This window comes from Rhyacophila brunnea, unplaced genomic scaffold (assembly GCF_057557595.1).
Source record: "Rhyacophila brunnea isolate RB1 unplaced genomic scaffold, BYU_Rbru_1.0 scaffold_18, whole genome shotgun sequence".
Classification (NCBI taxonomy): domain Eukaryota; kingdom Metazoa; phylum Arthropoda; class Insecta; order Trichoptera; family Rhyacophilidae; genus Rhyacophila; species Rhyacophila brunnea.
In genome coordinates, this window is record NW_028232837.1 from 7,801,665 (window position 1) to 7,827,981 (window position 26,317).

Sequence of the window (26,317 nt, forward strand, 5' to 3'; positions counted from 1 at the left end):
TCGAATCATACGCACATATTATGTTGTAATGTAATATGATATTATTGTGATTTTGAAGGGACTATGAAGAAACCCGCCTGACCATTTCTTATCATTTAATTGGTATTGCACCATGCACCGCCTGCAACAGGAGTGAGAGGAAGAGAAAATGTCAAAACAATCATTTAGTAAGTTCTTTGCGGTGAACAGTTTGATGATGAGTGTAATGAGTGCCCAAAAGAAGACAAAAACTTATTATTTGAAATAGAAATTGAATATTTTTTGGAGTGGTGAAAGACGAATGTTTAATACTTCAGTGTTTTCAGTCAAATATAATACGTTTGTTTAAGTTCAATAATGGTGTTTGGGCGATTTTGTTAAATCACTGCCAGTTTTGATATTGGATAGTAATTCACAGCCTACTTGATGTTGCGCATGTCTGTTCTTCATAATATATTTAAAATTTCCCTTTATGTTATATAAATTCTTATTTTTTCATTGATGGCAATGCACTGTGGTAATATTTAAAAAATATACACAACACAAAAAATGAGTTACCTACTTTAGTTTACTATCGACATCTACGATGTTTATTGTATAACATAATTTATTGGCATTAATAGAGCTTTTTACTCAAAACTCATTAAGTACCTACCTATCCTATTTATTTTTAGTACTTATACTGTTATTATGAATGATGTTTTTATTTATAAGGCCACACTATATTGATGTTTTTATACGATAGCACCCAGCAGAGGCGAAGGGTGGAAGTAGGCTGTAAAGATCCAACATAAATAGTCCACAATAAACTTTGTCAGTCATACGTATTTGTTTTCATTGAACTAAGTCTACAGTTAACAGATGGTAATGGTTATTTTTTTAAACTCAATTAAACACTGCGAAAACCAATCCATTATAATTGTTGTCAACAAATAATTGTCTATCTATAAAATATCTAAAATTATGCAGTTAAATCATACATAACTTTGGATAGTTTATAGATAGAATAATATATTTTATCTATTATAGTTTTGTTCAGGCAGGGATTAATGAATTTAAAAAAAACTTACCAACAACATGACTGTGCAATATGTATATATTCTGAATTCAACGAAAACAAATAAGTATAAATGAAAAGGTATGCACTATTTTGTCGAATCACCCTAATATTCCAAAACTATTATGGTTTGGCTTGGGAAAGGTTTAATTAATATTTAAAAACTAACCAACACCTTCTGTAAACTGTAGTATTAGTTTAATAAAAACAAATACGAATGACTGACGAGTTTAAGGAGAATGTATGTAGAATATTAACAGCCTACCTATTATTTTCTCAACTTATCGGTAAACCTCATTAAGTGACATTTAAATTTAAAAAAAATGGACTGTGATTAATGTTTGCTGTATAAACTGACACTATTTATAATTTCTGATATTGTAATAATTTATTAAATTCGGGTAAAACTGAAATCAAAATGTACTAAATGAGTTTTACCAATGAATTTATAAATCTAATGTTATATAAATAGAAACAATTTTACCACATTTATTGTAAAGAAGAAAAACATCCTTTTTTCTAAATAATAGAAGTAACCAGGAAACGTATCAATAAAAAATCAAATAAAATATGTTAGCTACGTGGCTCGAAATGGACCGGAGCGTACCGGAGCGCCGTTCCTGTTCGTGAAATTGGTAAAATTATCGCTCTGTCTCGTGGAAAAAGTAATTTGACCATCTGAGCTAGACAAAACATATAATAGAAAATCGAACACACTTATTTTTATGAAATTCACGTAAAATTTGTTAACTATGTAAATATCTTCATAAAACTGTCGAGCGCTCAGGTTCGTAAACTTTTCCATTTCGATCGTTGGTTACCTACAATGACTATTTTAATTTATAATATTTGATGGAATTCTGTGTGTAAATAATGTTTATTTTTATCATTTTATTTAGCGTAGAACAATGTTCAACTTAAAGGTCCATGTACAAACAATAAAACGACCATATTATGTTTTCATTTTAAAATTATATGTATACAAAAATAAATATTGTACCTATCTATAACTTGTATAAGCTAACGTGTAAATATAGTGGAATATAAAGAAAATGTACAAAATAACAAATTATAGATATAAAAAATAATGTTAACAATATTTAAGTACTTAAGTACATAATAAAAGTTAAAAATAATAATTTAGCTTGACTTACTTTATTTATATCTTTATTAGGTACAACTTTAATGGTTATTCTAATAATTAATAATTTATTTATCTTATGAGTATTTTTTTTTATTAAAAACTTATTCAAGGATAACCTTAATTATTTTTCCATTACATCGAATTGAAACACAATTTAATTTATTAATTGCAATTAAAGGTTTTTTGCTAACGTTATTGGGATCTTACCACAGAACAGATTATTAAATATAATTCAGATAGGCTATACCGCAATACACAAAAATTTGAAGCAGGGATTTGAATGTGTAAGTATCATACGAAAATGACACACACATATAGACGTGTAATAGTGTGTGTTGCAACTTTAAAATACATCGGTATTGAATGAGTGTCAGTGCATAAACCAAAAGCAGTTGTCAGAACGGAAGGCAAGTTTATAATGACGTATTCTTGACACGTCGTGTTTAAGTTTATCCCATATTCTTCCACACTCAAGATCGGTTGCCTGTTACTCCACACTCGTTAGGTATTTCAGTTCCCATTAATTCAGTGTTCCCTGCTCTAAATAAAATGTGTGTGCATCAAATCTATGTGAATTAAGCTAAAGGCCTATCCTATACAGTGATACCAACCGTACTATAATTATAGTACAATACTATAATTTCAATTCCGCGAAAAATGTAAAATACAATTTTACACCAAACTAAAATACTATAATTTTAAAGGATTCAAGACGAAAAATGTTCCTGTACTTTATATTTTTTAGAAATACTATAACTTTTACGCCTTCGTACTATAATCGGCATAGAAAAATATGGCAACACTGATCCCATATCATAAATAAATGGCTATCACTATTTTGATATATCACATATTATATTCAAATGCAATCTTAAACATCTCAGTATAATAAAAGCATATTTTAGTTTTAAAATTTCAATGGGGATAACTAAAATGTTATCAAATAAGAGATATATGTACATTTTTAATTTGCCCAAAAATGAGTTTCATCGCTGAAGATGATTTTTTCATGAAATAATGGCTGTGTTTCAAGTTTTATAAAGCTCCATCAGCAAAAGTTCAGCATATGGTGTTATTGTGAGAATTGTATTTTATACGCCTTCAAATGCAAATCTTTATGAAGAATATTACGTGTAGTGCCATAAGAAAGTCCAAGTTCTTGAGAACGATGTGTAATATTGATTGTTGTGAATTTTAATCAACAGTTTGATACATAACATCGATTTTGACGGGTCGGATATCACACAAATTATCATTTGAAATTTCCAATTAAACTATAAATTGTTTCGATTATTTTGACCATAAATTTCACGTGGTGCCAGAAACGTAGCTCGAATTGATTCATTATTAGTGTACTTAATAAATTTTAACAATTTGTTTATGCTATATAACAGTGAATCTTTTCATGATGATGTGCAAAACCATACTGAATACAAATGTATATTTTGAATGGGAATCAGAAAAAATGACTGCTATGAAAAAATTCATAGTAGGTACTAATTTGATAACCTCTTTTTTATTACAACACGCTGAAGATTTTCAAAATCCATTTTCCATTTCTTTGTTTTTCTCATGTTCCTTTCTCATAAGAGACAAATATCGAAAGGTTTCTTCGTCATACACAGTCTTTCTTTTCCTACAAAAGCTGAAGTATGATACAAAAATACAAAACAAGACTAACACAAAGCCAAAGGCGACCGCTAGCCAACTCGCGGTTATGAATACAATTGGAAAATATTTGTACATAACAAATACATCTTTCACGAAGTAATCTGGTAAGTCCTCAGTGCTCTGGAAATGAAAGAAAAATATTAACGTATATATCTAAAAAAAATGGCTACATGTAAGTTGTACGTATGCAGTTCATCGTGGGACATTTATTCGTGCGCCGCAGTACGTGAAACATGAGTTCGTATAACAATTTATCAAATGACGAGTTCTTCGTTGAACATTTCACCGTGGAATACATTTGTACGTATCGTACAAAATGCGGCGATAGTTTGCAAATAGTACTGTTCCAATAAGATTAACCCTAACTTAACCTAGTAAAGACATCTCATAAAATTCGCCACATGTTGTAGCATACGTACAAATATAATCCATGGTGAAATGTTCAGCGAAGACCTCGTCATTTGATTAAATGTTACACAAACTCGTGTTTCACGTACCGCCGCGAACGAATAAGTGTCCTGCGGTGAACTCTTTTTGTACAAATTTCCGTATACGCAAAAAAATAAGACTACATACTTTCATAGACAGACTTGAAATTACAAGAAAATTGTTCAACCACTACAAAATATTCTACTTGTCACCAATATCCACACATACCAAACACAGTATAAATTATTTGATTTAGATCTTGGATCTTGTTCATGATCTAAAGAAGAAGCTGTCAGTGGTAAAGGGTGGAGGCAGGCTGTTAAGATCCGACATAAATAGTGCACACTGAACTTTGTCAGTATAGGTATTTCTTTTTTTACAACATTTTTATTAGCTCGTATTCTTGTTTTTCCGGTGGTTATTTGTCCAGGATTTTTAACTAACTTCCCGACTAGCTAGACATTTGAAACTTTTAGAATATACCAAAACACGATGCCAATGCATTATTTAAATTTTTAGCCGTCTTTAAGCAGAAGCAGAAAGCAGCGTTTTTATTAGCTCGTATTCTTATTTGTCCAGTACAAATTTTTCTTGTTTGTCCAAGATTTGTATTGGTCGATTGAAATTTTTAACTAACTTCCCGACTAGCTAGATATTTGAAATTTTTAGAATATATCAAAACACGACGACAATGCATTCTTTTAATACTTTTGGCCATTTTTAAGCAGAATTGAATTCATTTTCAGTTAATTCTGTTTTGTATGGAAAGTTATTTCAGAAAAGTAAAAGGTTATTATTGGTCGCTAAGGAGGTGGTCCTAGCAACTGCATTATTAATATATACGTGCGTTACTATGGAAATCAAAATGAAATGTCAAAATGACATTTCAGTACTCTATATTTGTTTTTTGTTTGTTTTTTATTTACTTCATATCAAGTAAAAGTTGAGCATATTGAGCATAATAATTCAACAGAAAATTTAAAAACGTTGTATATAAAATGTTCTTTTTATCTTGTAATTATTCTATAATATGTTTTCACGACTACCGGTATTAATACCGGTATTCAATAAAAAGACCGAAATACTGGTATTGATATATTCATTCGGTATTGCAATCCCTAGTCAGGGGGTGCGGGTTTGAATCCTGCTGGGTATCGGTTATTTTTCAAAAAGTTTTTTTCTAGTGGTTATGTTATATTTATCACAGCCGGTGTTTTAAAATTATCTACGTATATTTATGGTTATGATGTATTCATCTTACATTGAATCAATAAAATGGAATAGAAAATTTTAAATACTTTGATAGAAACAAACTTAACAGTGCGTAGTAGGCGATGATGTTCATTACTGTCAACTGCATTCCTCGATGTTTCTAAACATACACATACTTAATTGCTTAGAAATATGTTACTTAATAATGTTAAATCTATTTTTATGTACTACTAGCTGAAGTACCCGGCTTCGCACAGGGTCGCTTCGTGGTTATATTTATCTTAGATATTTAAAAAATAATAAGAGGTAATTATTTTTTTAATATCAAAATATCTGTGTAATACAATATGACAATAGACAATAATTCTAATAAGAGTAAAGGTCAAACAAAAGAACACTAATAATTTAAAATCGAATCCAAAATATGCAAACGATATTAATGTTATTAATATGTAGTAAAAAAAACCAAAATTGGATGGAACAAACAAACAATAAACTTTGTATTTTGTATAATACTAATTTAGAAACCTTCGCAGGTGTGCGCACAACAACTGACAAAAGTTTCATCACAATCGGATGAATGGTATAGGGACCATACGAATAGAAGACGAAGATGATTTTCTAATTCAGAAATCTTCGTGGGCATGCGCACGACAACTCACCAAAGTTTCATTGCAATCGTATGAATGGTATAGGAACGCATACGAATAGAAGAAGAAAAAGATGGTTGTACTAATTCAGAAACCTTTGCAGGTGTGTGCACAACAAATGACAAAAGTTTCATCGCAATCGGATGAATGGTGTAGGGACGCATACGAATAGAAGAAGGAGATGATTTTTTAATTCAGAAATCTTTGTGGGCATGCGGACGACAACTCACCAAAGTTTCATTGCAATCGGATGAACGGTATAGGAACGCATACGAATAGAAGAATAAGAAAATGGTTGTATTAATTCATAAACCTTTGCGGGCGTGCGCACAACAATTCGTCAAAATTTCAATCGGATGAATGGTATAGGAACGCATACGAATAGAAGAAGATAGAATAGAAGAAAAAGAAGAAGAAAATAGTCGTACCATTTCAGAAACCTTTGCGGGCGTGAGCACAACACTTGATCAAAATTTCATTGCAATCGGATGAATGTTAGAGGAACGCATACGAATAGAAGAGGATAGAATAGAAGAATAAGAAGAAGAAGATGGTTGTACTAATTCAGAAACCTTCGCGGGTGTTGGGACAAATACTGACGAAAGTTTAATTGCAATCAGATGAATGGAATAGGAACGCATACGAATAGAAAAATATAGAATAGAAGAAGAAGAAGATAGTTGTACTAATTCAGAAACCTTCGCGGATGTTGGCACAACCACTGACGAAAGTTTCATCGCAATCGGATGAATAGTATAGGGACCATACGAATAAAAGAAGATATAATGATGAAGAAGAAGAAGATAGTTTTACTAATTCAGAAACCTTTGCGGGTGTTACCATAACAACTGACGAAGGTTTCATCGCAATCGGATGAATGGTATAGGATAGGAACCACACGAATAAAATAAGATATAATGAGGAAGAAGAAGAAAAAGATGGTTTTTCTAATTTAGAAACCTTTTCGGGTGTGCGTACAACAACTGACGAAAGCTTTGTGGCAATCGGATGAATGGTATAGGAACTATACGAATAAAAGAAAATAGAATGAATAAGAAGAAGAAGATGATGATTTTTCTAATTCAGAAACCTTTGCAGGTGTGCATACAACCACTTACCAAAATTTCATCGCAATCGGATGAATGGTATAGGAACGCATACGGAACAGACAGGCAGACATTCATTTTTATATATAAGATATAGCTTATACTCTTCGCGAAAGTGCAAGCAATAAGTTCACAAAGTTTTATTGCAATCGGATGAACGGTATGGCAGCGCATAAAATACGGACAAACAAACAAACAAATATTGATTTTTATATATTAGATATTTAAAAAAAATGTCAGCTTTTACGGATTCCCTTTTAACCCTGACTCGTCTATGATACGGTGCTCAAAAAATAATATAAAATAAGGTAAATGACTTACTCTGTCGACCCAAAAAATTGGTACGTTCATCTCGCTGAATAGTTTCGCCTTTTTAATATATCTTATCCTTCTCACCATGAGATTGTATTGAATCTTGGACGTAACTTTTATTGACATGCCAATATCCTGTAAATTAAAAAGTAATGGTAAGTATTGGTAGAATATTCCATCCAGAGAACAACCTTATGGAAACACTAATTGCGTTACCATATGGATGTGATAGTAAGAAGCTACGAGCTTAGAGAAATTTAGGATGAACTTAAATTATTGTTAAGGAATATGTTATATTCAATATTAAAAAAATATAATTTTGAACACACAGACACAAGCCAGAAAAAACATAGAAAAATGTTGAAACTAGTGGTACGTCAGTATAATCGTGTACGGAAACTTATATTAAAGACCGTCAAACCTCTTTGGGTCGTATAGTACCGTGGCTTCTAGCGTGTCCGGAAACTTGTACATATGCAGTTCGCCGTATCACACTTCACCGTGAAATGTATTGGAAATATAAATGGCCGGATAATAAAGAGCGTCCAACCTCTTTGGGTCGTATAATTGTACTGACATAAAATTCATGTCTAAATAAAACACGGTACTTGTCGGTTTATACTTTACAGGAAGCCAGCAGCAAACAAATTTAGAAAATAGCCGATATACTGGATTATTTGTTAGGTTAGGTTAGGTTTTCATTCTTGAATTCATGAATTTTGCCAAAATCAGCTATGAAAATTGATTAATGTTCATGTTGAATCTATTAAAATTGGAGACCGTATAGTATACGGTCAACTCTTTTCCGATAGAAAACTCACGGCGAACTGTGCCACAGTGAAATGTTTTACGTACAATTTACATGTAACCATTCACTCAACCCATTAGGTCATTGTGCTGGATCAAAATACACATTGCCAACACAACATGATTTTTTTTTATTCACTTATGGAGACGGTCACTCTACCAACGAGGTCAACGTGGATTTTTAAATTAGGGTGAAAAAAATCAAACTGTATTAAAAATGCATACCTACACAATAATAATATATTAGTATTATTACTCACTGGTTGTAGGACATAGAAACCAGAATGGCTTTCTTCATTTGGATTCAGTCCTTCGAATTCTTCCAGTAGAGATATATCGCCATTATAAAAATGAGGCAAGGATAATCCTATAGACATGTCTGAAAACAATGAAATTCGAAATTAAAAACAAAAATATAGATATTAAAATTGTGTAATGTGTTGATAACAGTGGCAATTTTCTTTGGAGCAGATGACTAGAAAAACATTATAAACAGTAAATAGGTAGACAAATTATAAAATAGAACAACAACATTATCGCTCCCCCCTACGGATTCAAGTGGCGAAGGGTGAAGGTATGCTGTTAAGATCCGCCATACATAATGCACACCAACCTTTGTTAGTCATACGTATTTGTTTTGGTTTCATGTAAGTTGTATTGTATTGTATTGATAATCTCTGTGATCCCAAGTTTGACAAGAATTAGGCATTTTATTATTCAAAAAATGGGCAAGATTTACCAGTGGCGAGGACTCCATAGTAGGCGATTATTTAAAGCCTACCTTCTTAAGAAAAATATTTTTTAATTGCATATTGACATATTTATATACTTAATCACTTCATTATTTTATGTTATATAAAAATAATTTATTTTGCCAACGAGAGATGTCGTATATGTAGGAATGTATTACAGTATTACAGAGTTTACAAAACAATCTGCAAAGTATTAAAAAATATACCACAGCGCGCCGCGCCGTAAATAAATAATAAGCGCCGCGACGTCTCGACGTAAATAAATTTCCGATTATGTGTGAAATAATTCTGATTTTTTTTCGTATGGACTTTACGTCTCGTAACATCGGCAAGTCTGCTGATTTGTACGAAATAAGGTAAGCTCCTATCGCAGAGCCTAAAACATTCGCGCATAATATTGTTGTCACGACTGCGCACTTTGTCCAAAATCATTAATAATTAGATAATTAAAAAAATAATTTCAACGACGTTTAATCGAATATTAATAAATAAGTAAGTTTAGATTGTTTTTATAAATACAAATAAATTTTATCTAATGATTTTTGATGGGTATACATCTTTTGAAAAATACATAATTTAAACACATCGCTCATTTTTATGTCGTCAATGAGTTTTTGAAGTTTCATTGAATTAGTGTGTCGTTGTCATTTATTAGTGTGTACCTATTCATTAGTAGTACTATTCTCGTAAGTATACCTGACAAGTGTGCTCTTTTTATCAGATCTCCACAGCTTACCTCTTTCCAAAAGTCACCCTTCGCCACTGAGATTTACACATTTAAAAGGATAATTTTAAAGATACTGATTATAAGCTATGTCTTTGAACATTTAAATGTGATAAACATTCTACGAATAATGTTTGCTTTATAATAATTATTGACCTAAGAATAAGGTAGTATTTTTTTGAAATACGCCATTTAAACGCCTTAAAAAAAGAACACTAGAAGTTTGTTTTAAATTTCCAGCGAAAAATAAAACAGATTCAGCCGTTTGTTTATCATAAAATTCTAAATTAATAATTAATATAATAATAAAATATTACAATTATTATCCTTGTCTCGAAAACCGGACGCAGTGCGAATCCCCTTACTCATCTTGCAGTTATCAGAAATTTAATAATGTCAAAAAGAACACTGGAATAATTTAATTATAATCACGAACCACATTATGATATTTACCATATATGTCATAATACATAATTGATAAGAATATAAAAAATAACATAATGATGTTAATGCTATAGGTATATTATAATACATACATGGATATAATATATGTTTCAAAGTATGTCAGATGATTACACATTGAATAATTATTAGTAATGGTTGAAAAAGTTCCCCGTTTCGGTAAATTTATTTATTTTTATTTCTATAGAAAGCAGTATTATAAACTTATCACATAATGACATAGTTAAAGCGACGACGAGACAGAGAAAACGATGTAAAACGCTTCAGCGCATCTCTTCTATACACAAGGCAGCTATCGGCGGCTATTGATGGTAGTTTGTCATATTTTATTACAACGTTTTTATTATGTCGTATTCTTATTTTTCCGGTGGTTGTTTGTCCAGTAAAAATCTTGCAATCGATTTTTTACTAACTTCCCGACTAGCTAGACATTTTAAACTTTTTGAATATATCAGAACACGGTGCCAATGCATTTTTTTAATACTTTTAGTCATTTTTAAGTAGAATTAAATTTATTTTCAGTTAATTCCGTTTTGTATGAAAAGTTATTTTGGAAGAAATCCGTAATCCAATCCACTATTATTGGTTCCTAGGATGTCATTAATATATACGTGCGTTACTATGGAAATCAATATGAGTGTCAAAATGACATTTCAGTATTATTTCTATCAAATACAATTTTTTTTTTGATCGTTTAGATCGCAAGTACACATATTGTTTTTCAATTTGTGTGTGGCAGGGTATGACCTAATTAATAGGTTGAACAAGTGGCTGACATCCATTACTCGTAAAAAGAAAATCTGTTAATACAAACTTCTATTCTGTGGAGGCCCATATGATCCTATTAGGATCGGGCATGGTCGGAAAAAAACAATAATTTAATTTACTGCGCAATTTCAAGGTTAATTTGTTCCAGTATATAAGTATGATATAACAGTCAACTAATACACATTGAAGTTAATGAACCCATTAAGCCACACCCGGTCTTAATCGGGTGTACCACGGGAACCCACATTTGCTTGTGAAGCATATTTTTTATGACTGGGAATGTCTTAGGAGCAGTTACCCAACACTAAAATCACCATGCACTCAAATTTGCTTTGATGATGGGTTAAGGTTAAAAAAAGTCATGGCTTCCCGCACTGTCTGAGCAATATTTGCTCTTAGCCAATCGGCTTCCTTTTGGCATTCTTAGAGCGAGTTTTGCATTCATACACCTGCACTACATTTCATCATAACACATATCTCTTGACGTAGAAACTTGCCAGCATAAACAAATTGTAAATGAACCCTCAAAGAGTTGGAAAGAAATGTTTTTATTTTGATGGAGGTCGTCTTGAAAGTATTATACCCACTATTAAAGCATGTTGACACGTCCGTGATTCCTGACGGCAGGTCTCTGCCAGTATTGTTGCAATGGCAAGCGTTATCAGGGTTGTTGCACGAAAGAGCTCTTTGTGGCAGCTCGTAAATGTTTCCCTCGAGACCTGACTCCAGCAACATGGTCCCTGAGTAGTCGAATACCAAGGGGCGGCAGTACGACTTGTGGTAGATGCTGATCGTATGGCCGAGGTCTGTCTTTGGATGATATATATCACCTTGATATGACCCGTTTATTGTATCACATGGTAATCTGGAAAAATTAAAATAATAAATTGTTTAAATGGATGGATTTATGTGGAAAATTAAAATAAGACTGTTGATTTTATTATCGTAGAGGCGTCGTACCTCTACGTCACCAAACGTGCCAATGTCCGATCTTAACCCATAGGCATCCAAACACGAGAAATTCTCGTGTTTGAACATGTACATCTAAGTGTTTTTTTTTACAGTATATTAGGGCATTTATTGAAGATTTCTGGTATTAAATGTGTTAAGAAATAAGTTCGCTACAGAGTGAATATATAAGATAGCAGGGATTCTTACCAACTGGTATAAATATTGGATTTTAAAAATGTCATATAAAAAAAACAGTACAACATTTTAAATATTTTTTTAAATTTTCTGTTTGTGACATCTGTTGATTGAATCTTTAGTTCAATATTTCGTCAAACAGTTCCCTGCCCAGAATAAAATTACGTATTCATGTGTCTGAAATAAAAATCAGCTCAAAAATAAAAATATCAAAGATATTGACCTTTTTTTTATCGGCGTCAATAATTAGCATCTGTGAAAATATTTACAAACCTTGGAAGTGATTTTGGATACAGGATAATACACGGAATAGCTTTGTTACACATTATCAATTGTATTATGAAGATCGGGACAAAAAATCATAACTTTTGAAATTTCAGAATAAGTTTGCGAAATTTCACTTATTGCTAGAAATGCGAAAAGTACGGCATTTGTCAATAATTTTCAGATATTTTATGAGTAATCATAAGAAAATATATTACCTTATATAATACAAGCAGTTTTTTAAATCATTATGACGTAATTGGTTTTTTATTTAGCACTAAACTTAAAATTCTGAAGAAAAATAAATGAAAGTTTTTTTTTTATTGAACTTTGAACCTCCCTATCTCGCTTTAAATATATTTTTTTTCTTTTATGTCTTTCAAATCATATTAGAGCATCCTTTTTTTATTTATATTAAAAAAATCAAATGATTCCAACACATACTTTTTGAGTTATTAATATTTGATTGATGGAAGTCAATTTTGTATTCTATGTACAAAAATAAACTCGGTCTCCAATGGGGAAGATCATAATATTATGCGCCTCCACAGAGTGGAGGTTTTCTATTAACAGATTTTTTTAACGAGAAGCGGGGCTTGTTCAACTTATTAGGTCCATTTTATGACTCCTGCGACTTCTATTTGACGTTGGTCCCAGGATCGAATCCTGGGTCTGGCAAGTACACATATTGTTTTTCAATTTGTGTACGAGTCAAAGTATGGACCTATTAGTTTGAGCAAGTGGCTGACATCCATTTATCGTAAAAACATGATCTGTAGATATGATCTTATTAGGATCGGACATGGTCGGAAATATTCTGACTCCAAACACAAATTGAAAAACAGTATAAGTATTTGCTAGACTCAGGATTCGAACCTGGGACCCACGATATTATAAGCCGATATATACACTGATACAGCCGATATAAATCAAACGGGTATGGAGAAAGAAACCAGAGAGGCTAGAAATTAACACTTTGGAGGAGGCCTTCACCCGAAGAGGGGTTCTTACAAACCAAACAAACTAATTACATACTATTGTCCAATTTATATACATTATCTAATAGTATTATATACAAAAATAAATATATAATATGTACTCGTATTATCCAAAAATATAAAAAATAATAATAATTAATATTATATAAACTAGAAAATAAGTAGATAATACAACCATAGATAGATATATATATACATAATAGATACATTCATAGGTTATATATATATTCATTAGATGTCATTTAACTGTCATTTACTTTTGTTTGTAAGAAATAAAAAGGCTTTTAATTTTATTTATTATTTTATATATACACTGTCACTGTCCCGGCATGGCCTCAAGTCCCTCAGTCAAGAAGATTTTCAATGTGCGACTGGGCTTATATTGGTCCCGGATACATGAGCAGCGTAAGTACTCTTTCATACTTGAATATAATTATAATTTTTGTAAATACCTAGTGTCGTTCCATTCTGTGCCATCGGCTTTAACTTGTGGAATTTTTTCCCAATCTTCAATTGTATATTGCTCTACAGTTGGTTCATTTATATTAATTGTAATTATTTCGTCTCCAGTATTATAAAGCTGTAACAAACATAACGGAAAAATATTTAAAAAAAAAAATAACTCGTTTACTGATACCTCGTTTACACGTGCATGGATTTACTGCTGACAGTAAGTATTATCGGGGCCATAACAAGAAAATGTTCGTTTAAACATGTATTATTGAATCAAAAAAGTTCGGAAGCTTTTGAATTTTCATGCGACAGATTTTTTCGATCTGCGCCTGCGCAGTAGAACGATACTGGTGAACCTGCCAGCAAAAAAACGAAATACACCGCGGAGAGACTCATTTTGATGTTAACCGATTTTTACGACCTGTCAAATAGTACCATAAAATGACAACATCGCGTCTCGCTTACTTTTGAAGAATGAGATTGGAGAGACAGTCAGCACTTTTACATATAAACAGCAGTGACGTCCCTAGATAAAATGCCGCCCCTAGGCACCGCCTCATTTTTTATACATTATTTTTATCATCCCTTATGAGTCCAATATCTAAGAAATTTGTTGTATGGATGTATTATTACGATATATAAATATCAGACTAATTATTCGCAAATCTGCATGTGTCGTTTCTGGTCACCAAGGACGTCGAAAGTCAACGGAAGTAAACTAGATATCGCGAACCCGACAAAACCAGTGAACTGAATTTTTTAATGGAAATATATTTTCGTTATTACTAAGTTTAGGCACCCGCGATGGCCTCGCGGCTTAAGCGTCGTGGGTCCCAGGTTCGAATCCTGGGTCTGGCAAGTACACATATTTTTTACAATTTGTCTATGAGTCAGAGTATGGACCTAATAGGTTGAGCAAATCGCTGACATCCATTTCTCGTAAAAACAAAATTTTGTTAATACAAACTTCCACTCTGTGGTGGTCAATATGATCTTATTAGGATCAGACATGGTCGGAAACTAACTAACGGAGGTAAACTTCTATATACTATAATATATTCTATATATTTAGGTAAACGCTATTTCTAAATAAATGTATTCTAAATGATTCTCCTCGATTTGCCGCCCTTCGAGTAACTGCCGTCCCCAAGCGACGCTCAATCTGCCTACCCCCATGAGACGTCACTGATAAACAGTTACTGTCACGATAGTTTAAAATACACACTATTGCTGCCAGTAAATCCATGCACGTGTACAGGTGCTATAACGTTAATTTATGGGCTGTTAGAAACATCCTTCGACGGGTGGTGTCCATTTTGTCAAATTGTTCAATCTGTTTCACACTCTTACAGTAAAATATTTTTACATTGTTTATATCAGTGGTAATAATTTTTTTTTCATGTCACTGAACTCTAAAATCCAACATTGTTGGGATGGGTGATCATGTCGTTCAGTAGGTACGCAGTTTGGCCAAACTTTTAAGCAAACTAGACACATCTTGGCTAGGCAGAGTGACCTACCAACAGTGTTTCTCAATATGACAATGGTCTACTATTAATAATTCTACTTTAAGGGGGATCCTTATACCAACAGAGGCACCTAGCGGAAAAATATGAAGCTTGCTATTTGAGACATTTTTTTGATAATTTACAATTTCAACTGTATTAACTAATAAATATATATCTGAAAACATTAAAATGATTTTTTTTAAAGACAAATATAAATTTACAATTGTAAAAACAATGTGAATTTGTTACATATTTATGTCTCGAATAACGTTATTATTATATTATATTTATGGTCATATTTATTATTAAAATTTGGTTTATTAAGTTTTCAATTTTTGAACGTTTAGATTTTTGACTAATTCATCGTTTTAATATTTTTTATATTTATTTTAAAATATATCGATTTTCATAAAAATATAAATGTGTATAACTTGAAATCCTTTTTATTTATATCAAATTTTATTTTAGGTATGGTCCCAATATTGAAGCTTGAATAATTGTAAATTATCAAAAAAATATCTCAAGCTGCAAGCTTCGTATTTTTTCGCTAGGTGCCTCTGCTGGCATGCCTCTCCCCCTTAATACAAATAAATTTGAGACTATATCATTTTATTTAGTGGCGAAGAGTAGAAGAAGGCTATGGAGATGCAAAAAAAATGACACCCAGCAGGATTCGAACCCATGCTCCCAGGATTCACGCCCATGTGCACTGAGCATTATGCTATGTATGTCTTATCTATGATGTTTACTAGTAGTTACATATTTCTCAGTGCTTTAAAATTATATATGTTCAATAAAAGAATGTTAGATTCTTAAATCATGTGAATTATTCGTTGAATAAAAAAAAATGTTTCTTAAATTATAAGCAAGTGCAAGTACGTAACATAACAGAAATTTGGAGTGATCCTGACACACCGATTATAATTAAGGTAATTTTAAATCATTGATTTAAAATACAAAAGCCGATTGCCAATAAGTAACGCAATTTAGAAAGCGCTTCATTGAGTATTGCAAAAATCATTGTTACAATTAGATAAGACATGCGTAGCATAGTAGTCAGTGGACATTGGTGCGAATCCCGAGAGCTGTAGATTAGAATTCTGCTGAGTGTAAGGCATAAAGCCCACCAAAAGCGTCGGATCGGGGCGATCACTGCGAAGTAGGCCCGTGAAGCGTAAATACAACCGAAATGACACTCCTCCCACCCGCGCAATATCCTTCACCAATGTAATAAGTGGCACGAGAAGCACAAAATAATAATTATTTTCAGCGCCTCTCATAACAAAGCAATAAAATTATTATTTTATTTCTCGGCGGCTTGTAATTCATATTCACGATGACATAATTCTACTAGCAATATATCGCATACCCAGCAACTAAATAATAACTTCTTTGTTATTAAAATAATGGAGGCGCCCGTCTATCGACAACGCATCCGGATAAAATAAAATAGGGCGCGCCCCTTTTGCTTCCGTGTTCAATGGGCTTTGACACATTTAACAACGTAGTATTTTCGTTAATTCATCCCGCCGAGAAGCCAAACAACGCGTGAATCGTGGGGCATGCGAGCACAGCGCTTTGTGAAAACCGGTGTGCTCTGCCATATTTGAATACGTTGTATTTTCGATGATTCACATTTAATATGCGCGAGCGCCCCGCACGCCCGATTGTATGTGCCCGCCGCCTAGGTTATATATTTATTTTACATACCTTTTCTAAAAGTCCAAATTTGTAATTCAACAGTGTGGCGTTAGAGTATTTGAAATAGTTGCTGAAGTCACTCTCGTGTCCGGTAATTAGCAATTCTTTTACTGTCATGTTCTGAATGAACTTTTGTCCTGACGCAGTAATGATGCTTTCCAAGCCTATGGTAGCTAAGAAATTTGTGGACAATGATGCAACCATCTGTAAAACATAAAAAATATAATAATGCTCAAATAATTATATTGGCAAATTGCGTCTGGCCCGATCGTCTACCACGATTGCCAAAATCTATTATCTATGGTTTTCCGGGATCGTGAACGATCGTGAGAAAATTGGAACCAATCATATTTTCGTCTGCCACGATCAATGACATTAATATGGACGAATCATCTGGAAAAAAAATGACACTCACTTTATTGTCGGGTCTGCCGAATGGCATAATCTGTTCTAACGCCATTACAATAAAGGTGATATTGCTATAAATTCCTGATGCTTTTTGTTGGGTATGCCGAATGTTTCGATTCGAACGGGTTCGCTCAAATGAACATTGACATGAGAAACACTGCTCTAACGCCATTACAATAAAGGTCATATTGCTATAAATTCCCGATGCGTGATATCGCATAATGGAAATTGCGTGACGTCTACCTATACATGCGAATGCGCGAATTTACTTGCTAGCTACTGTATTGAGTGCGTCGTCCATTAATAATGTCATTGGCCACGATTCACAAAGATTCAAGCGAATATTGCCGAAAACGTACGAAAATATCCGAAGCTACCGCCCGCTTGCGAGGTTAGGTTTGACAACTGAAGTTTGACGTAAAATTGCGAGGGAAAACTGTTCAGTGTAGCCACCAATCTAACGAAGAAATAGTTTTAGGTCAATCTATATTTTTAATAATAACAACACTGCGTTTATTTTAAACCAATCTAAAGCAAGGACCAACAGGATCGAATCGTTGCGTGTAATTGCTTATAGTGTAAAGACGTGGGTCACGACGGTCGGCGTAGATCGTAGGATCTGGTTGGATTTGCGCGTCTGCCAAGCCTTACAACATTTTTACCGATAACATAAAGAGCGCTAAGCCAAAGATGTCACGGAGACTTGAAGCTTTTGAGATATGACTATATAGACGCATCCTAAAAATTCCTTAGACTGACCGGGTGACAAAATGTTGAAGTTCTCAATCGAATAGGAAAGGACCGAGAAGTTCTGCGTACCTCGGCCATATTATGAGAAAACATTACATTATTTTTTCTATGAGTCAACCTAATGGTGGTAACGGGCTCATTGGGGTTCTAAGGATTTAGATCAATAAGTAGGGAGAGGTAAGTACATATATAATTAATCAGTGGCGAAGGGTGGAGGTAAGCTGTTAAGATCCGCCATCAGTGGTGCACACTAAACTTTGTCAGTCAAACGTATTTGTTTTTGTTTTCATTGAAAGAAGACTAAAATTTACAGTTGGTGCCGATTAGTTTTTAAAATTCAATTAAACCGTGCAAAAACCAAGCCATAACAGCAAATACTCGTCTATCTATAAAAATCTAAAATTATGCGTTTAACTCACACGTAACTTTGAATATTTTATAGATAGAATAATATTTTTTATCTATTATAGTTCAGTTCAGGCAGGGCTTAATGAATTTAAAAAATGAACCAACAATAATAATGTGTAATTTGTTTTCTTAATCTAACGAAAACAAATAAATATGAATGCAAAAGTGTGCACAATTTTGTTGTATCACCCAAAATATATCAAAATTATTATATTATACTTAAGGAAAAGTTTAATTGATTTTTAAAAACTAACATACATTATCTATAAATAAAATTGTAGTCTTAGTTCAATACAGACAAATACATATGACTCTCTTCTTCTTGGTCGTACACTGCTGAGGATCGTGACCACATTTGAATTTCGCCATCCTTTGAGCGACAAAGACTTTCCATCCTTCTCGATCTTCCGCTTCTCTCAGGGCAGAATGGATGGTGCCCCCAGTCATCTCTTTCACTTGGTCGCTCCAGCGCGCAGACGCTCTTCCTCTGCTTTGCCTTCTCTGGAGGCCACCCAAAACTACCAGTCTCTCCAAGTTGTCTGGTCCGCGCCTAACAATACGTCCAAAAAACTGCAGAATTCTTCTCAGACACATTGTCGAGAGCCGTTCCTTAATCTTCAGTCTCTGGATGATTGACTGATTCGTCCTGTGCTCCGTCCAAGAAATACGAAGAATTCGGCGCCAACACCACATCTTAAAGGCATCAATTACCTTCCGTTCCCTTGCTTTCAGGATCCACGACTCGACTCCGTATAAAAATATCGAGAACACTAATGTTTGCACAAGCATCATTTTTGTGGCAATCCAAATTCCCCGATCCTTCCATATAGTGGTAAGGCGTGTCATCGCATTTTTTGCAATATGTGTGCGCCTTCTTATTTCCGCTTCGCATCCGCCCTTTCCACTGATGGTCGATCCCAGATATACAATCTCTGTTTCGAGGTTTTGGACTATGACTAACAATGTTTATGACTAACAAAGTTTAATGTGCACTATTTATGGTGGATCTTAATAGCCTACCTCCACTCTTCGATATTGGAGTGAATTAAGTGTACATTAACTAAAATAATCTTACCAATACGACCATATTGGGTATTAAAATTGTGTCATTCATGCTGCCAATAGATAGTTCTGGAGCAAATTCAACTGTCGAGTTGGGGATGAAGGTTATAGTGCCATCTGTATTATATGTAATGTTAAAATTTCTTCTAGTCTCTCTAAAAATAAAATAATAATATTAAATAGATAATCAATTAAATATCAAGGCTGTCCTTACACGTTATTCCTAGCGTGCACGTTTCTATAACCATGTACAGCGGTGATTTACACGTGCAATCGATTAATCGGAAGTTTTAAAAGGGGGTCTCAAAGGAATTATTATTCAAATCAGTCATACAATTATTACATTATTATTGCGAGTATAAAAGTTCATTTAGACATGTGACGAAATGGTTTAGCTATGTAATTATAGTGTGATTTTTTTTTTGATTTAGAGGTTTTACCTGAACACGTATGGGCCGATCTCCTGGAGTGCCAATTTATCATCAACTCCATCCAGAAATTTGTCGCCATTGGTGATATTAAATATATAGACTTTTAGAAGGTTTTTGACGGGCCACTCCTTCCACATATTGTCCATGTAGCTACCTTCAGTCATAATTAACCTCTGTTAAAAAAACAATAAAAAAAAATATAATTAAAATCTATAAAATAAAGTCGACACAGTCGCGTATTGCCAACCTATGTTTGTGCAGAATTGTTGGTTCTAAATGCGCACATAGTTTGGCGTACATGTTATTTGAACGGTATTGACATGCCAAATTATGTATGAGTAAAACTAAATCCCGCATATTCGACGTTCGTATTCTGCCGGTGCTGCTTGAGGATAGCGAGTCATGTCACCTTATGAAAGCTCAGTACAACCATATACGGAGCTTCGAGAATCATGTATGCTGTGGATACTGATTGGTAATTTGAACATTTTAATGACTGTGATTTTCAAAAATGGAGAGAAGCTTAAACTATAGATACATCTAGACGCCACCCATTGCATTGCTAAATGAAGCTGCGTGGCGTGCGTTTGGTTTGTGGGCGAGCGAACGCATTCGTATACAAATGTTTAAGACCATAGACCATTTCGCAAGTGTTCGCCCAAAGTGCTCGCACTAGACGATCAGAATTGAAATATAATTTTCAATTTTTTACGTTATATAGTATTTTTAAGCGGTCAAAATGCAACCATTAGGTAAAGATATCCATAATTTAAGTTATTTTAAAGAAACACTAGGTCACTTGATATTAAAAAATATAATAATATACAAATAAATTATCACAAACATGTATCGACTTACCTATGAAACGTAATACCATCTTATTGCTTATCAGTACGGCTCCCACATTTTAATACAACACACAGAACCTTCTTTTATACTTAATTAACTAAAAATATTTACTACTGACTTTATGTTTAAGACCAAAAATATCAATTTTAGCAACACGCGCTCGCAGGTTATCGACACTTAGCTATGCAACAAACTAAGATTTAGCAGCGACACCATAGCAAAACATCTCACACATCTGAAACCTTTTATCTTACTCTAGCGCGTGTGGCAGAGATTATAAGGGTGCCAAATACTTTCTCACTCGCACTTATGCATCGTTTTTGTTCAGGCCTTGGAGAGAAGCCATTTTAATTTTAACTTAATAGTAGTTTTGTACTCAATTAATATATTATGAAGAATTGACTTTTTAACTGTATAATATTCATATATCTAATGCAATATTCTGACGTCTACATACAGCAGAAGAAGATAACAACAGGTAGATTTCATTTTTCAACCATATTAAAATGTATCCATAGTATGTTTGGGAAATAATGAAATTATTATGTCAGACTTCAGTGATTCTATTCCATTAAATATTCTTCTGATACAGTGTTCATTTGTTAGTCCAGGGTTCCCAAACTTTTTTCTACAATGGAACACTTCGCAAACCCGGAAATTTTAACGGAACACTTAGTTTATTTTTTAGGTTATTTATTAGCGCGGCTAACCATTCTGTCAATTTTGGCAACTGTCGTTAAACTGACAAGACTTGTCAGCCGGTCAGGTAAAAACAATATACCCCATTTTTTTCATGTGGACGATGTGAGAAAAGATGGTCCTCCGCCTGTACCTAGATCATGGCCCCCATATCCCGAAGCGGGCCCCAGGCTAGAATCTTCGGTGAGTCCCCTACTTATCGCTCAGGTTAAAGGCAATGTGACGATCTACAGTTGTATATTCCAAATGGTGTTCGACGTAAAATTAAGGGCACTTTTAGCGACTTTTTGTATTTTTAATACACCCACTTTTATATTGATATGCGCAATTATGGACATGTCAAATATCGACAATAATCAAAAATTGTATGGCAAGATCATATATTATTAAATGTTAGTATGCTTGAAGTGAAATTAGTTCATGTTTGTAATGTGTGTTTATCTCACTTGGCTGGTTGATCTCTCACGCCGGGCTCAGTGGAGATTGATCATCACTCGCCTTTCAATATGAAGAAGATTCTTTAATTATTTTAGTCCTACTTATTTTACTTCTACTTAGTAGAAGATCTTTAAATGTGTTGCAGTGTATAAAACCTTTCCAAATGGTCGCGGAACACCTATTCAGGTTCGGCGGAACACTGGTGTTCGTGGAACATAGTTTGGGAAACCCTGTGTTAGTAAATACCTGTATATTGATGATTGGTTACCTACCTGATGGTAGATCTTGAAAAGAATGCCATATCTGCGTCCTGTCTAAGCCTTAGCTAATTAAAAAATGTTGACAATATGAATTATTATTAATTAAATTGTACTCACTTTTCTCAATATAATGCTAACAGGATCTATCACGAGCGACGAAAGTCCTAGAGCAAATAAAACTATTCCAACACAGCCCCATAGGATACACCCTGAAATAAAACAATACTATATGAAACTTAACAATAATACCCGTTTACACGTGCATGGATTTACTGCTGACAGTAGTTATTATCGCGCCCATAACAAGAAAATGCACGCATAAACACGAATTATCGTGCAAGTTGAAAGATTAAATGCATGGATCAAATAAGTTCAGCAGGTTCTGAATTTTCACGCGACAACCGGAAAAAAAAGAATTATACTGCGCAAAGCATTTTGACGTTTACCAATTTTCACATCTAGTGAAATAGCACAGTTTGTTGAGTGAATTCATAGTGAATATTTTAGTGAGCATCACGGCCTGGGTAATTCTTTATTTAGTACCTAATAATGTTTTTACGATATTCTAATGTATTAATTTTAAAATATAAACGCTAATTAACTTTATTCTATGTCAGTTGTGCAGATGGCATTGGTGAGTGTGAATTGTACCAAAAAATGGCGCCAAAAACCGAAACTTGTGTCGAAAAAAATGATTCAAATGGAAAAGTACAAAACATAAATTAATTGTTATTTATAAAATAAAATAAAAACAATATTTTTCTTCTGGAAATCTTTTGGTTGGTTTTAAATTTTGATAACCAAAAAGGGTACCTACATTAAAATATATATTATTTAATTTAATGTTATCTGTGGTGAAAGAAAGTGGTCAACACACACTCATTGTAATGTCATCAGCTATCTGAGGTCAACCACCATCAGGGCGATCTGAACTTTAAGGCATGCAACTTAGCGCAGTTTAGTGAAGCTGCAGTAGTTCTAAATAAAAAAGATAATATATAATTTTCTTCAATATTTTAGAATTTCAGGGAACCCTTACCTAATTGGCACCTATTTTGAAACCTTGATTTAGGTTTTATGCTATTTTATTTGGGCCATTTTTGACCCTTAAAGCATTTGTAAAACTTTGGGGAACCCCTACTTAATTGACACATATTTTTAAACCCTGACTTAACTTTTGTATTTCTATTCGCCTTTTTTGCACCTTCAGACACTCTGCACACTCACCCAAAGTAAAACGCAAACAAATATATGCTGAACCGGGAATAGAACTTGCGCTAAAAAACCTACGGCATTATTAGTTGGCCCTTTTATCCAGTAGGCTACCCGAACTGAGATCACTGTACGTAAAATAACAAAGTCGTTACAAGTAGATATCCGTTGTCTTTGGAACCATTTATATTGTTTTATATAATGAAGCAGACAGAGATCTCAAGGACAAATATCATTAAACTACATAATAAAAGACTTTGAATTATCCAAATTCTTTGTTTGCATGCGTTAGTAGAAGATTTGATAGACTTGGAAACAATATTTTTATGTGTATGTGAATGTTAAATCCAATTCCTACTTAGAGACATAATCGCACCGTGAGTGTAAAACCAAGGCATCTGCAAAAGACATATTTAGGATATATTAGGGTTTGAAGTCTTCGTTTTGTTAGGAGAAATAGTTTAAATTTAGTTTAATTTATTTTAGTTTAAAGTTGTATAAATAAATTTCACTTTCACATCAAGACTTTTGACTACTTTTGCAGTTGTTTTGCATTTAATCTTTTCATTATTTTTTTTAATCATTGAAATGTTAAGAAGGTAAGCTAAGTATGAAATCTTCGTCACTGCTGTGTTAATATTATGAGAACTGCTCATAACTCATTATTCATTTATCTGTTACTTGTATTCCTTTAATCCTCGGGACATTTATTTGTTTTAAATTGATTTTTTGAGAGATTAATTTTCACCCTTAAATATTAAATACCTGTTAAGCTGCATGGTGTTTTTTTCACTTTTCTGTTCACTTTAACAATACTCGTGGAACTGTATCTCAAGTCAATATCTGTCATCATCATTTTTAGAGGTTTTCACTTCACAACGTTATATAATTATAATATATTATAAATTATACAGACGCATTAATTAACTGTTTTTCTAATTATATCTTCATCACAATATATTTATACATGTGCCAGTAACATCAGAAAAACTTGAAGCGATATCACAAATGTCAAATATAAATATATAAACAAGGAAAGGGATTCTAAAGATGTATGTTGAAACATAATGAAATAGAATGTATATGACTCAGCCAAAAAGTAGAATTATATTATAAGATTTTAAATTATATAAACAAATAACTTTTTTTAGAAAAACTTTGTAAGAGATGTTAATACAGCTGACCACTTAGTTGCAATAAATATTAATTATCAGTTTTGGCATAACTGCGTAAAGCCAGTGGCAAACTGGGAGCAAGTAAGAAAATTGAATTTAAAAATCCTCTGTCATACAAGAGAATTTTCTCGAGCAAGAGATAAGTAAAACGGCAAATAATTTTCAACACTATGTGGAACGGAATTTCAGCCGCGTTGAGGCGCGTTGCCATTTGGAGAGGGATAGTCGACCTGTTCGCACGTCAATTTATTTTGTAATAGAGTCGAATGAATATATTCTTAAATCGTGTAAAGATGACTTAAAAACGTTCCGCATGTACTTGAAAAAGAAAACATGTCAATGAATATACTATTATTATTACGAATATAATAATAAACATAACATAAAAAGGACGCATGTTGATTTTTTATGACAAATTATATTTCGTTCGGTTCGCGTCATTTGCACCTGCGACTCGCAATCTGCGCATCGCCTAGTCACGATCTTTTTAGACCATGCGTCATATCAATTGGTATACTCTGCCCCAGCCGGCTCTCATATCTAAACTCGCCTCGTCTACCGCACATACATAAATCAACCCATCTAGGAACGTCGATCCGATGTTGCATATTATGAAGACCGTGCACATGTACCTAGCAACAGTAGCACGTAACCTCTCGAAACGTATAGATATTTGGATGAGGCGATCGGCGAGCCGGTATAGGAATAACCAATTCGTAAGTTAGGCGTCTTCGACTCGCACCCCGAAAACCATGCGATTTATTTATGTTAACTAAAAAGTCGCATTCGACCAATCTGCTGAGCTCCATTTGGCAACGTGTGTTTTGTGAATAACGATTGCGTCAAATCGACGTATTCGACACGTTGTAGACGAGGTGAATTTGGATGTGAGAGCCGGCTAAAAGTTAACACAGCTAAGAGAGGTGCTGTTAAAACAAAGCACTTTTTGATAGTTCAGACGGTTAACTTATTGTAACAATTAACCACCTCAATACATAAATATGATAAACTGCCCTCGATAACCTCTGATAGCAGCCAAATGTATATAATATATGCGCTGAAACTGTGTTTGACGAGCGCTATCTATTCCACCGGCGATATGTCCGAACCATTGCTATTTCATTAGAAATTTAAAAAGAAAAACCATTTACGGTACGAAGCATATATCTAATCAGAGTGTAGGTTATATCAACAAAACTTTCTGCACTAGAAGTGGTTGATGGTTGTTAGCCATTTTCCTAACCCATTAGCATTAGACCCTTATATTGGGTCAAGCATACATTTGAAAAATAACATGTATTTATTGGCTATGCGAGGAATCAAATCTACGACCTATTGGTGTTTAATTTAAGATTTAAAAAAGCGTGATAAAAAAGGGTTTAAAATAAGATTGTTAAGTAGGTTATCTCCATTAATTATGTAATCTCTGGAATTTCTCAATGTATTTACTTATATTATGGGTTAAAACAGTTATAAGAAAGG

At 33.3% G+C, this 26,317-nt stretch overlaps 1 protein-coding gene across 1 annotated transcript; it reads right to left on the reverse strand.

The window, feature by feature from the left end:
• Positions 1–2,650: 2,650 nt before the first annotated feature.
• Positions 2,651–24,624, reverse strand: LOC147073166 (scavenger receptor class B member 1-like). Its single transcript, XM_085945265.1, has 10 exons — positions 24,426–24,624; positions 22,566–22,657; positions 20,212–20,375; positions 19,785–19,926; positions 17,153–17,347; positions 13,934–14,061; positions 11,661–11,938; positions 8,628–8,746; positions 7,570–7,695; positions 2,651–3,971 (listed from the first exon to the last, which is right to left on the reverse strand). The coding sequence occupies exons 1-10, from the start codon at positions 24,514–24,516 to the stop codon at positions 3,720–3,722; spliced, it is 1,587 nt and encodes a 528-aa protein (XP_085801391.1). The 5' UTR covers positions 24,517–24,624; the 3' UTR covers positions 2,651–3,719.
• Between the last annotated feature and the right edge of the window lie 1,693 nt (positions 24,625–26,317).